General features: G+C 35.4%; 1 protein-coding gene across 6 annotated transcripts in view; it reads right to left on the reverse strand.

Annotated features, from left to right (window-relative positions):
• The window catches only part of ZC3H13 (zinc finger CCCH-type containing 13), an 87,970-nt gene that overhangs the window by 13,779 nt on the left and 59,720 nt on the right, over positions 1-14,471 (reverse strand). For 3 of the 6 annotated variants that reach the window (XM_012465172.2, XM_012465171.2, XM_012465174.3), the window contains exons 10-13: positions 13,707-14,171; positions 9,366-9,557; positions 5,484-5,567; positions 4,598-5,153 (exon numbers count right to left, since the gene is read on the reverse strand). In XM_012465172.2, coding sequence (XP_012320595.2) covers positions 4,598-5,153; positions 5,484-5,567; positions 9,366-9,557; positions 13,707-14,171 — 1,297 coding nt within the window. The remainder of the gene's footprint in view (positions 1-4,597; positions 5,154-5,483; positions 5,568-9,365; positions 9,558-13,706; positions 14,172-14,471) is intronic. The other 3 variants (XM_012465176.3, XM_012465175.3, XM_012465173.2) reach the window with 2 other exon arrangements.

Raw genomic sequence — 14,471 nt, forward strand, 5'->3', positions numbered from 1 at the left:
ATTTCTTTATTTTTACTAGAATCTCTTTACCATAACTGGAACATATAATTGTAGAAAAGCAATATTGTCAGAGGTGTAGCATACAAAGGCTACTCAATGTCTTTAATAAAGATTCTTTACTTCATTTGCTAAGAATTGTGAACTTAAAATACACAACAACATTTCTTCTTTCTTCATTACATATGTAGAATCAATCAAGTGAAAACTGCCAGATTTAAATACTGCAAGGTGGTAACATGTAGCAAAGAAATCAAATTATTAATGTACCCTCTAATATAAGCATTCAGCAATTTTGCATTCTTATGATATAAAAATGCCTTATGCTGCAAAGCTGAATGAGAAAACCTAATATTGGCTTTGAGGTAAAAAAGGTATGAGTTCAACTTATAACTACATTAGTTATCATGCAGCCCTAAGTAAGTTCCTTGAAGTCGCTGAACTTTAGTTTCTCTTCTGAAAATGGGTGGGAAATGGGAGTCCATCTCATAAAACTGCAGTGAGGAACAAATTAGTTATGTCATAAACCCAGTGCCAGATATGTTGTGGATACACTGTAAAATCAATTCCTTTCCCCTTCTTAGAAAGCACTTACCTCTTAACAAATTAGTAAAATAATTCATGCTGATTATATTTTTTTGTTTCTTAGTTGAGCTTTAAATGAGTAGCAATTTACATCTCTTGGGTACTTTAATTATTCTAGTGTTTTCCCACATTTTCATTAAAATCTGACCACCTGTTTTTTAAATTAACATTGTTTATTTACAAATACTATGGTCAAAAGTTAAAAAACATATTGTATACACATACCAATGAAACAGAATAGAAAACCCAGAAATAAAGCCAAATGATCTTCAACAAAGCATACAAAACATAACTGGGGGAAGGGCACCCTATTTACTAAATGGTGGTGGGAAATCTGGCAAGTCACATGTAAAAGAATGAAAATGGATCCCTGTCTCTCACCTCAAACAAAAATCAACTCAAGTTGGATCAAAGACTTACATCTAAGACCTGAAACCATTAAAATTCTAGAAGTTAACGCTGGGAAATTCTTCTGGACACTAGCCTAGGCAAAGACTTCATGACCAAGACTCTAAAAGCAAATGCAACAAAACCAAAAATAAATAAATGGAACCTAATTAAACTAAAAAACTTTCGCAGAGCAAAATAAATAAAGACAAGCCATAGAAAGGGAGGAAATACTTGGAAACTATACATCCAACAAAGGACAAGTATCCAGAATCTATAAGAAACTCAAACAAATCAGCAAGAAAAACATAAATAATCTCATCAAAAAGTGGACAAAGGACGTGAATAGACCTTTCTCAAAAGAAGACATACAAACAGCCAACGAACATATGAAAAAATGCTCAAAACCACTAATCATCAAGGAAATTCAAATTAAAACCATAATGAGATGTCACCTTACTCCTACAAAAATGGCCATATAAAGTCAAAAAACAGTAGATGTTAGCATAGACGTGGTGAAAAGGGAATGCTTATACACTGCTGGTGGGAATATAAATTAGTACAACCTCTATGAAAAACAGTATGGAGAATCCTTAAAGAACTAAAAGGAGATGTTTGATCCAGCAGTCCCACTAATGGGTATCTACCCAAAGGAAAAGAAGTCATTATACGAAAAAGAGTCGTTATGACTTTACAAAGAAGTTATTATATGCAAAATTCACAACTACAAAGACATAGAACCAACCTAAGTGCCCATCGGCCAAAGAGTGGATAAAGAAAATGTAGTATATATACACCATGGAACCACAGAATACTACTCAGCCATAAAAAGGAACAAAATAATGTCTTTTGCAGCAACTTGTTCTCACTTGCGAGAGCTAAGCTATGAGTATGCAAAGGAGTGATAATAACGGGCTTTGGAGACTCAGAAGTGGGAGGGTGTGAGCTGAGTGAGGGATAAAAAACCACATGTTGGGTATAATGTGCAGGTGACAGGTGCACTCAAATCTCAGAATTCACCCAGGTAACCGAAAACTTCTTGTACCCCAAAAGCTACTGAAATAAAAACAAAGTAAAAACATACTGCAGTACGTGTATATCCTGGATAGCTCCTTTATATAGATGAGTAACCATGTGGAGACAGCCCCAGGTGTAATATGATAACTCACAGGCCCAAGCTTGTGTACTACTATCCAAAGCCCCTCTCCCATCAATAGCTGGTCTATTTCCCCATTTTTCCTATCTAAGTGGCCTAATGACTTGCTATGACAAGAGAATGTGGTGAAAGTGTCACTGTGCAAATGTGAAGAGGGTTCAGGAGGCCTTGCCGCTTCAGCTTCTGTCCTCTTGTTATGTTTCTACCATTACATGCAAAGCCAAGTTTAGACTACTGAAGGCCAGGAAGTCAAGTGGAGGAGAAACAAGATGCCCTAATTGCCAGACACACGAGTGAGACAATCCTGGGCCTCCAGGCCCAGCTGCACTGTCAGATGGAATGTTGATACATGAGATACTCCAATTGAGACCATAAGAAAAACCACTCCGTTGAGCCCAGGCAAAATCACTAATCCACAGAATCATAAACAAATAGATGGTTGTTTTAAGCTACTAACTTGTGTGGTGGTATGTTATACAGCAAGAGATAACTGATACACTAGAATAAAGGGAAAATTTAAAACATGAAAAAAGTAAAGTTCTTTCAAGGAAATAAACACAATTAGAGTACAATAAAGATGGCTATTCAGTAAACCTACATAACAGCAGTTAAAAAAAGTGCTGGAGAAATTGAACTACTGAGATGACAATACAGTTAATGAAAGATTAAGATATTAATCTCACGTAACTAGTTTCTGTTACAGAGTTATTCAACTCCTAAATTTCTGGGGTCATTGTCAACTCTTAGATTGTCTAACCATGAAAAATCAGAAAAACTTTTGCTATTATAAGCAGAGATCAGAAGCATGAAAAAAATACAGGTTGAGTATCACTTATCTGAAATGCTCTGGGTTTTGAAAATTTGCATTGTACTTACTGGTTGTGCATCCTTTATCTGAAAACCTGAAATGTTCCAATGAGCATCGCCTTTGAGTGTCATGTCAGTGTTCAAAAAGCTTTAGATTTTGGAGCATTTCAAATTTTGAATTTTTGGGATTTGGGATGCTCAATCTGTATTAATGAAAGCATAGGACTGAATAAAAGGCAAATAACAAAGATTTCAGAATTTTAATCTTAGAAAATAAAGAGGTCAGAAAAGTGGGGTGTGGGGAATAATATGTATGTGTGCCTCCATGTGTTAAAAAAGGTATCTCTAAAGTTTATGTTAAGGTAAGATTTTTCAAAATGTTAAGGAGAGGGAAGAGGAAAGTAAGCCATAGGGTGTACTATAGAATACAACGGCTGCGGATTAAAGAAAATTGAAGATATATAAATTATTTTCTGTTTGTTTTTGCAAGGTAAGCAATAGTGTTTATCCCGGTTGGAGACAAAAAAGCAGTTAACTCTAATTAAAGTTTGGTTTTGTGCCCATAGAACTTCAAAACTGACCAATCAGAGTTTCAAATTCCATTAACACCGTGATCAGCTTAGTCCATTACTATCTCCTCCTCAACTAATGAGAGCCCCAACACAGAGAAGACTGCTAAGCTGACAGGGACAACCCTGGGGCCATCTTAGCCACCATTCTGAGAAAACCTTTCTGAGACTGAAACTAATAACACAGGGAAACTGGAGAGACGGAAATTGCTAATGCTTTGTTTGAGAATCTGGATATAGCCACATTGGAACAAGCAAAAGCTAACCTCCAACTTTCTAGATACTTGAGCAAGTAAGTTCTTTTTTGGTTAAAAGGCGGTGGGGTGGGGGAAATGCCCTCAGATATATGAGATACCAAGAACACATCTTTTGACCCCAAAGAACTACTCCACAGCACAAGAGAAAACACTTCCTTTTCTCTCATCTTGGAACCATGCAGTGATTACAAGGATTCCCTCAGTTCTAAGACATTGTGAAGGCCTCCTGTGGCCTGGGGGCAGTGACTCCATAACTGCAAGCACATAAAACTCATGAAGGATCATCAGAATGGCACAGGTGATATCCCCTGGTGACAAGTCTAGGAGATGTGATGGGATACAAGTTCACTGATTTCTGTCTTAATTTAAAAATTATTTTTTCTAACAACTGAAAAAACTTGTGGTTTTTTTTGTTTGTTTGTTTGTTTGTTTTTGAGACAAGGTTTCCAAGCAGGCTGGAATTCAATGAGACAATCTTGGCTCACTGCAACCTCTGCCTCCTAGGTTCAAACAATCCTCCCATCTCAGCCTCCCAAGTAGCTGGGACTACAGGCACGTGCCAATCATCTCTGGCTAATTTTTGTACAGACAGAGTTTTGCAATGTTGCCCAGGCTGGTCTCAAACTCCTGGCCTCAAGGGATCTGCCCACCTTGGCTTCCCAAAGTGCTGGTTAAAAAAACTTTAAACACTGAATATATATAATACATTTGAAAAACAGGAAAATATACAGAGGAAAAAAACAGGAAATTAAGAGTACAATGAAAAGCATTAAATAAAACTTTGAATTCTTTCCTGAAATGCAATGCGTTATTAACAACTGATGGGCAATTATTCTTACTTTGATTTTCTTTCATCATGTCCATCTCTTGGATTCCTATCTTCTCGGATCTCCTCTCGCTTTTCCCTGCGGTCATCTCGTCCTTTGTCTTTGTCTTCCCAATCCCTTTGGCGCTCTCGTTCTTTATCCCTTTCTCTAGCTCTTTCTCGTTCCCGTTCTCGCTCTCGCTCTCTCTCCCGTTCTCGCTCTCTCTCCCTCTCTCTTTCTTCTCTTTCTCGCTCCCGCTCTTTTTCCCTGTCTCGCTCCCTCTCTCTTTCCCGCTCTCGATCATGGTCTCGGTCTCTATCCCTTTCACGATCTCTCTCTTTTTCTCTTTCTCTCTCCCGTTCCCTAGCACGCTCTCTTTCTAGTTCTCTCTCTTTTTCTCTTTCCCGATCCCGTTCACGTTCCCTCTCTCTCTCCCGCTCCCTGTCTCGTTCTCGTTCCCGATCTCTCTCTCTAGTCCTTTCATCTCTTCTATCATCCACTCTGTCTACTCTTCGTTCCTCTCTTCTTTCATCACGCTCAAGCTCGTCATTCCTTCCCTGATGTCGAATTGGTGAGCTTGGTCTTTGATCTACAATGAAAATCAAGTTTTGTCAGTGATTAATTGGTAAGACAGCATGGTAAATCTTAAAATTTTATCTGTGTATAGGGTCACACTGGCAACAAATCACAAACCAAGTAGCTTATTTAATTTTAACTTAATCATCCAAGTAATAATCACCCCTAGACCTTAAATTTTTTAAAGATAATTTTTATTTGCCCTCTAACTACCATGTTTCCTGCTCCCCATCAACCCCCTTCCCCCCTCCCGCTGATCCATCTTTGATCTTTCTCTGCATGCTCCCTACCCTACCTCCAGCCCACTGCTCCAACCCCACTTTCTGCCATCTCTACCCTTCACCTCTGATCTTCTCTGTCCCCCCAGCAGGACCTGAGAACACTGGTGGCAAAGGATAGGGGCAGCAGGAGGTGTAGAACATAGGAGCTGAAGGAAAAAAAAAATTTCCCTCGTAAGTCACACCTCTAATTTCAGGCCAAAATATATACACATCAAAGTGCAGGTATTATGTGAGGAAAATATAGTAGAACAAAACATATGTCAGAATTTGTTGCTGCAATATCAATCTCTTATCATGAACTATATAATATTCAGAGTACTGATGTCTAGCAATCTTGAAATAAATGTAAAAAGTGTTTCATATTAGTGATGTATATTTGTAATTAATAACCAATTACTAATAAATTAAAAGACTTGCTTAATTATATAACTGATTACTCAGATGAAGAGCTGTTTTCTTAAAATGTTAACTGATAACCTCATCACATTTTATATAAATTTTTTCCATGTACACACAAATCACATAAACACAAAGTAAATGAATGCATGCTGCCCAAATACCCAATTGAGCAGAAAATTAGTCTGGGATAAAAAAATGTACAAGAGGATGGAATGAACTGTTTCAAAGAGACAGCCATTTTTGAAAACAACTACTGTGGTCTGATCTAGGCTACTGTGATGTTTCCATTTACATACTATATCTACTGGTTGTTCGATAAAGATCATACTACAATATGGCCAACAGGTTAGTAAGTGGAACATCTAACATCAACTCATTAAGCAGAATAATTTTAGGATGTTTCCAGGAAGGGTTCAAGATAGTATTTTGGGTTTCCCTTCCTAATCACTGATTAAAAAGACAAGAATTATCTATGTTTACTATTTTAGAGGTTATAGACCCAGATACAAACGATCATAGCATTTTAAAACTAAATCAAAATGAAATCCTACACAGTTGCTTCTCCCCCTTTCTTTTTAAAAACAGAAATTATGGTCCAGAGTTGACCTGCCAATGTCACAGAGATGGTAGATGCATTAGAAATCAGTTTTCTTAAACCCTTTTACTTTTGCTGAAACCAGCTTAAATTTGAAGTGGTTCTTCTGTACCATACTTTGGATTCCTAGAATACTATATAACCATCTTTTATATTGTCTGAATTCCTAGTTTGGAGAAGTCATACCAACATCATAACATTACAAGACAATCTGAAACAAATTCAATACCGTAACTTATAGTAAATCATACTTCAAATTTCTAATTACAGCAATATCAGCAAATAGACTATTCAGACATGGTTTTATGGGAGATATATTTTATTTTCTCAACCAAAATAACAATGCTACTTTCTTCAAAGGAAAATGGAAAGAATATAAGAACACTTTAATATGTCTAAACTATCTTCCCCCAAAATGCGTTATTCAAAGATGTGCTTCTACTTTCATATTTCCTTATTTTAATAAACGACATACCGATTCATTAAAGCTGATAATCTCTGAGTTGTCTAAGTCTCATCATATCCAAGTTTCACTTCTAAAATATTTATTCTTTTTTTGTCTCCATATCTACAGTTATTAACTCAGACCTTAATCAGGTCTGCTTAGAAGCTTATGTCATCAATATTGTAACTAATTAGTATCCTTGTCAACATTCTTAATATGTTTTTTGATGAAAATTATTTCTTCCAACTGCTTAAAAGCAGTTATCTTGTAGGCAGTGAAAGGCAATTAAATTAAAATTTTTAGCCTGACTAGCCTAAACTTAGGTCATTTACTACCTGACCTATAGTCTTTCATCAGTCCTTTTCCCTGGCTTCTTTTCTACCTTGCCAATTATAGCATACTCTAATCTCGTAACATAATTCCTTACTACTTCAAAGTACATGTTTCTTTCAGTCCTGGTGTCTGTACGTGCTGCACCCTCTCCCTGTAAGTGCTCCTTCTGCAGTTCCCTTTTATACTTCAGGCCCTAATTCAGATGTTATTTCTTTAGGCAGCTTTCTTGGAACTGCTCAGAACTGTGTTTGTTCCTTTGTCTTCTCACAGAACTTTATAGAGTAGTAGCATTTACCACATTTTTATTTTTTGGGTGGGGAGTTCTTCCCTCTCCTATTAAATTCTACAAGCACAAGAATTACTGTACCTCAAGTGCCTAGCAAAGTGCCTAGCATGGGTATTCAACTAATATTTGTAAAATACTAGCCAGGCATGGTGGTTCATACCTGTAATTTCAGCACTTAGGGAGACCAGGGCAGGCAGATCACCTGAGGTCAGGAGCTAGAGACTAGCCTGGCTAACATGGTAAAACCCTATTTCTACCAAAAATACAAAAAATTAGCCAGGCATGGTGGCATGTGCCTGTAATCCCAGCTACTCGGGAGGCTAAGGCAGGACAATCACTTGAACCCATGGGGTGGAGGTTGCAGTGAGCTGAGATCGTCCCATTGCACTCCAGCTTGGGCAACAAGAGCGAAACTCGGTCTCAAAGGAAAAAAAAATCATTAACCTCCAAAATATATTTTTTTATTTCAATCATACATCTGATAATTATTGAAGTAGTTACAGTAAAATTAAAATAGGGAACTGAACTTTTACTCAGAAGACCTAAGTTTGAATTCCAGATCTGGAACCCATTTCTCTGTAATACTGTAACCTTACTTCTCTTAGATCTAACCCCCAAAATTGTGAAAACATGAATTATTTTATCATACCTACACTTACAAGGGTATTGTAAAGATTAAGTCAGAATATATGTAAAACAACTCTCAAAGTTCTTGGCACCTAGCAAAAGATCAGCACATGTGGTTGAACTAACCATAAGACTGAAACCAAATGTTACTATTGAATTCAGGCATGAGATGAGAAAAATCTAAGCAAGGATATGAAAATAGAAAAAAAGGAAAAAAGAGATTTTAGAAAAGAATCACCAGGATGTGTAAGTTCTAAAAGTGCTAGGGAAGAAATAATTTCAGCTATCAACACAGGACATAGAAACTCCAGCCCTATCTGTAACTAAGGAAATTCTACACATCTTTTAACCAAAATGCATTAGGCTTACCTTAACGAACTCAAACCAATCAATTCTGCTGCTTCTAATCCTATCTATGTTCCCAAAAGTAGATGATGTCTTAGAAACTTTATTCTTCACACTAACCAATCAAGATATAATATTATCGCTTTGATTCAGCCCACAGCAAAGTATCAATATTCAATTCTCTGGGCCATCAAGTTTCAAGCTGTATTAATCTCAGCATTATAGTGAACCTTACTTCAGCCAAGGTTAGTAAGACCTCCATAAAATTTTAAATGTTTAAAGGTCCTAATAAGTACAGAAATAAAAGCTTGCCAAACAAAGTATTTACAACCCTTTTTAAGTGCTTCCTAGTAATCTTGCTTCAAAATTGACTTAAGAGATCTGATAGATGAACAGAAAAAGTTGTAGCTTAAGACATATTAGAATGTAAAATTTTCTAAAGCAAATATCATATATTCTCAGGATAGGATACAAATAAAATATTTCTTTAAACAATCCCCAGTCTTATCATCTATTTTTTAATTGCTTCTTTCTGGCAGTCTTTATAAAATTCTACTGATCATAGTGAATGAGTGAGCAGCCAGGATACTCAGATGAGAAGGTTTAGGTATTTCCTGAATCAGAAATGCCTGGAACAGAACCATCTACATTCTTTAAAGGTTTAGAAGCTATTTGGTTAAGATGAGAGACACACAGCAGGGCACCCAGTTTTTGCACTTTGTTGCCAGTAGGTACTGGTTACTAACTATTAACATAATTCCTCCTAAACCATGTGAACAAAGATTATATAAATATATGTAATAGTTTCAAGTATGTCATCAAGCAAAAGTCTTAAAATATATTTTACATTAAAAAGTAAAAAACGATTCTCCCAATTGACGTTGTTCACTATTTAATAAAATTGTTTGACAAACCTCTTTCTCTGTTGTCACGACGGTCTCGCTCTCCATGTCTTCTCTCAAAGGAAGAATCCCTTGCTTGATCTCTGTTGTCTCTTTCAGGATATCTGTCTCTTTCAGGATAGCTACTTCGAGTTTCCCAGCTGTCATGATAGTTGCTATTACTACTGTGACTATCAATTTGAGAACCTCTTGAGCCTCGACTTCCTAAACAAAGGATATTCACACAAATGTTTAGCACATACACTTTATTCAACAAATTTCATCAGTCTCAATCTTTCCTCCTAAAGACTGCTAATATATATATTTAAAATTCCAAAGTGTGGTAATCACTCCTGAAAAGAGTACCAAGCAACGGTTCAGAACACCCAAGGTGTCCAATGACTGACTTGAGTAGACCAAGTCCCAGTTTTCCCTATCTCTACAAAAATCATACAATAAAATCATAAAATAATAAGACTCATTAAAATTAACCTGCCCCCCAAAAAAAACAAAAAATAAAAACTATTTCTTCATATCTAATTCACAGAAATATAATGAAAGAAAAAAATGGGTATAAATTATTGCTTAAATACAGTTTGCGGTGAAAACATTCTAACACAGAACACCAAAGTTAATGACAACATTAAACTGTATGTGAAAATTTTCATTAACAGATGTGGGAAACAAATGTTCACAGTGGCTTTGATCATAATAACCAAAAACTGCAAAGTACACTACTGTCTTTCAATGGGTGGACAGATAAATTAGTACATGCATGCCATGGAATATTACTCAGCAATAAAAATAAATGGTTGATATATGCAACAACTTGGATGAGCCCCAAATAAGTTATGCTGAGTGAAAAAGCCAATCTCACAGGATACATAAAGCATTATTCCATTTATGAAACAATTACAGGATAAATGGCACATAAGCAGTTGCTAGGGGTCGGGACCGGGGGTCAGGGAAGGGTTGTGGCTATAAAGCGGTAATACAAGAGAATCTTTGGACATTACAGATGAGTATCTTGACTATGGAAATGGGTTACACATATGACAAAACTGCATAAAGCTACATATAGGCACATATCGAAGTGTATGCACACTGGTGAAATCCAAATAAACTCTATGGATTGTACCAATGTTAGTTGATTGGTTTTGATACTATGCTATAGGTAAGATGTTAATATTGGAGAAGTTGGAAGAAGGATAAAAATAGTCTCCCTGTACATTTATGTTCCATCTCCTGTGAATTCCTAATTACTTGAAAACAAAATGAAATTTAAAAAGACTTTTTTTGAACAGGGAGGGTTAGGAGTAGAGAAAGAAGCAGTACTGAGGCTGTAATAATTTAGGAATACCAGGCAAAAACAAAAACAGAACTCTGGAGGCCTTGCCCTCAACCTCACAGAATTACCATAGATAAATTTTGATGAAGATGAGTTCACTCCAAACTTAAAAGAACATATGAAAAACTAACCCACCCAAAGCCAGAATCAGAAAGCACTTCCTCAAGATTTAAAAAACAAATGAAAACATAAAGAATATAAATGTAACAGGCTTTTGAGACCTAAAAGAATTACAGCATGATTCTACTATAATAGGGTATTTTAATAATCAAAATAGCTGTGAAAAATATTTTAACAACTAAAGACCAGGAAGAGAAAATTTAAAACATTTTTAAAGACTACAAAAAGGCTACATATAACATCTAGGACCAAATGGGTTAAACAACAGATTCGATGAAGCTAAGAAAAAATTGGTAAAGTATAAAATAAGCCTGAGAATATGACCCAGAGGCAAAACAGAGATAAAGAGATGAAAAATTTGAAAGAATGAAAGAAGATACAAGGAAGAGATTTAATGTGTCTAAAACTCTATGTTATTTAGAGTCACATTTTAAAAAAAAGAATAAAGAAAGCTGGAAAGGAAGGAAAAAGATATATCAAACAAATATTAACCAAAAGACAGCTGCCAGCAAAACAATCTTCAAGACAAATACAGGCTGAATATCCTTTATCTGAAATGCTTGGGATGAGTGTTTTGGATTTTGGAATATTTGCATTATATTGGTTCAGCATCCCTAATTTGAAAATTGGAAATCCAAAATGCTCCAATGAGCACTTCCTCTGAGGGTTATGTCAGCTCTCAAAACATCTGGATTTTATCAGAGTTGCTAGGAGCTATAGTAAAAATAAAAAAAATTAAAAAATTTTAGATTTTGGAGCATTTCAGATTAGAAAAGTTTTAGATTTTGGAGCATTTCAGATCAAGTTCAGATCAATTCAACCTAAACCTGGGCTGAAGAGTCTTTTTATAATGAATAAAGAAATAAATAGCTCACCTTATGTGTACCTAAGAGCAAAGTCTCAAAACATTCAAATCAAAAAATAATTAAACTATAAGAAGAAATCAACAAATGCACAAATTCCACAATGATAGTGGTATTTAACTCGGTTCTCTGTAATGACAGAACAAGTAGACTACAAAAAATTACATGCAGATTTGAAAGTGTAGTTAAACAAACTGTATCTTAGAGAAACGCTTTGCATTCAACCATTACAAATGCAACTCCCTTGAAAGCATATGCAACACACTTATAAAAACAGGCCACTGAGCCACAAAATAAGAGTTAACAAATACACATCCCAAAGAACTGACTTTCAACAGAATATTTTCTGACAACTAAAATGGGAGGCGGGAACTTAATCCTTAACACAATAAAAAGTATTTGCAAAAAATCTACGAACTCCATACTTAGTAATAAAATGCCAGCAACAATCCTTTAAAATCCAAAACAAAGCAAAGCCCATTCTACTTATATTTGTATTGATAAAGATGCTCAGCAGGTTATTGACAGAAAATTAGTAATCAAAACAGAAGAGCCCAGTCTGTTCCTAGAAACATTTGTTAAGAGATTCTAATTAGATCAAGAAAATACAGCAACATCATTTAAATGTAAGATTAATATACAAATGCCAATTACCATTTCCACTTACCAACAAAGTATTAGAAAATGCAATGTTTTAGAAGATACCATTTAGTGACATATGTACACAGTTATTCACTAAAGCACTGTTAAGACTGAAAAACCAATATACCCAGTAATGCAGCACTTGCTGACTTTATGGTATATTCCACAATAGACAACATTTGCCAAGAGAAGAAAATAGCTGTTTACTACAAAGAAAGATATGAAAAATATTTTTTCTAGTTGAAAACAGTAAGATATAGAACAGTACATAGTTTTTTTAGTGTATTTAAAAGTTATTTTTGTAAAACCAGAGAGGAAAACAAATGAATATATATTTGCTTGTGTAAAATGTTTTTTGGAAAGAATACATACAAAGTTGGCAAAAGAAGGGTCAGGGTACGAGGGAGGCTTTTCATTATATATCCTTTTATATATTCAAAATTTTGAACCAGGTAAATGCATAATTTAAAAAAAAATTTTAACTTACAAAATGTAAAAGTACTATTTACAATGGCAACAAAAATAGAGGATACCAAGGAAAAAAATGTAAAAAATATTAATGAGAAATATTATAAAGTGATTAAGTTGATGCATTAGAAATAAAAATCCAGTACTTTTTTATGAAATTAAAAACTGTTTTCCAAAATTGATATGAAAAAGTAATGGGTCAAGAAAAGACAAGACAGCTCCAAAGAAGCTAAAGACCCTCAAGACAAATATGAAGCTGTAATACTGACCTAGGATTGACCAACAGACCAATGGAAAGAATAAAAGTGATCAAAGTTCTGCAGTAGTGTTTGGGGAAAGGGGACAACAGTGGGTGGAGGAAAAGAGAGGTCATGATAATTAAATGTCAGCAGTTTGGAAATAGTTACAAATATATTTAAGTCACTTGGGTGATGGCAAATGCTTTTTATGAAAAGAAAAATGGCTCAAGATAATGACAGATTGACAGGGTCTGAAGCAAGTACAAATACTAAAGAATACACAAACCAGTCATTTCTGATGCCAACAATTTTGAAAACGCACCACTTTAATTCTACTTTAATTTAATGAACATTTTTATCGTATTTATACCTATTTAATAGAAATTAACTTCCTTGTGATTCTACTTTTTTGTCTAGTACTGATTTTCTTAGTGTTCCACATCAATCAAGATGATAGGCATGACTGGATATAATTAAATCAGGGGGTCTAGCTCAAGCTCCATTTATCTTTTGCTATTTTAAGTAGTAATTCCAATTAGGAATTTATAAGGAAGATTGCAAGTTCAATTAATTAAAAATTACTGTGATGAAATGTTAACAAATGTAAGAAATAACACATTAGAAATCTTAGGAGATTTTATACTTTCTATATGAGCATATAAGATACGGTTCACTGACAAGTCAAAAACCTTACCCTTTTCAGGTAACTCAGGAACTCTCCCCCTACTTCTGCCCATTCGGTCATTCCTAATTTCACTTCGAGACTCATTTCTGGACTCATTCCTTATTTCATTACGAGAACTTTCTTCTCTCAAATGGTTTCGGCCATAACTCCGGGATTCTTCTGGATATGTCTCCTCCTTTCGATGAGTATCTCGACCTTCACGGTCCCTGTAGTCGTGGGCATCACGAGTGGACCGAGAATCTCTGGGATCACGGTTCTCTTTGGCATCTCTGCTATAATCCCTCATCTCCCTTGAATCCCGAATGTCTCTGGAGTCTCTTAGTTCCCTTCGCTCCCTAGTATCTCTGGCATCTCTCCGATCCCGACCATCTCGAGGTTCTCTGTCATCTCTGTGGTCTCTAGAAGAGCTCTGATCCTGTTCATACTCTCGTTCTTCTCTTGAGTCCTTTTCTCTGTCTCGTTTGCCCCTAGTCTCTGTAATGCAATTTTGGAAATCGACTGTAATTGCTTTTATAAAGTTTTAGGAAACTAGATAACATATGAATATAGAACTTTAAAAATTTTATTACAATGACAATTCATGTTCTTTGCAAAAAAATAAATAAATAAGAAGCTAAAATCCCACAGATAATTAACACTTGATAACCACATTGTTCATTGAATAAACTCTGAACACGAATTTCCTCTGCCCCAACTTACTTATACTTACAGATCCTAAACAGCTGAAACAAGTTGATCTCCTATCACTGATGGCTTACTTTTCAGAAGCCACTT

This window comes from Aotus nancymaae, unplaced genomic scaffold (assembly GCF_030222135.1).
Source record: "Aotus nancymaae isolate 86718 unplaced genomic scaffold, 86718_ANA_hifiasm-v0.15.2.pri h1tg000009l, whole genome shotgun sequence".
NCBI lineage: Eukaryota > Metazoa > Chordata > Mammalia > Primates > Aotidae > Aotus > Aotus nancymaae.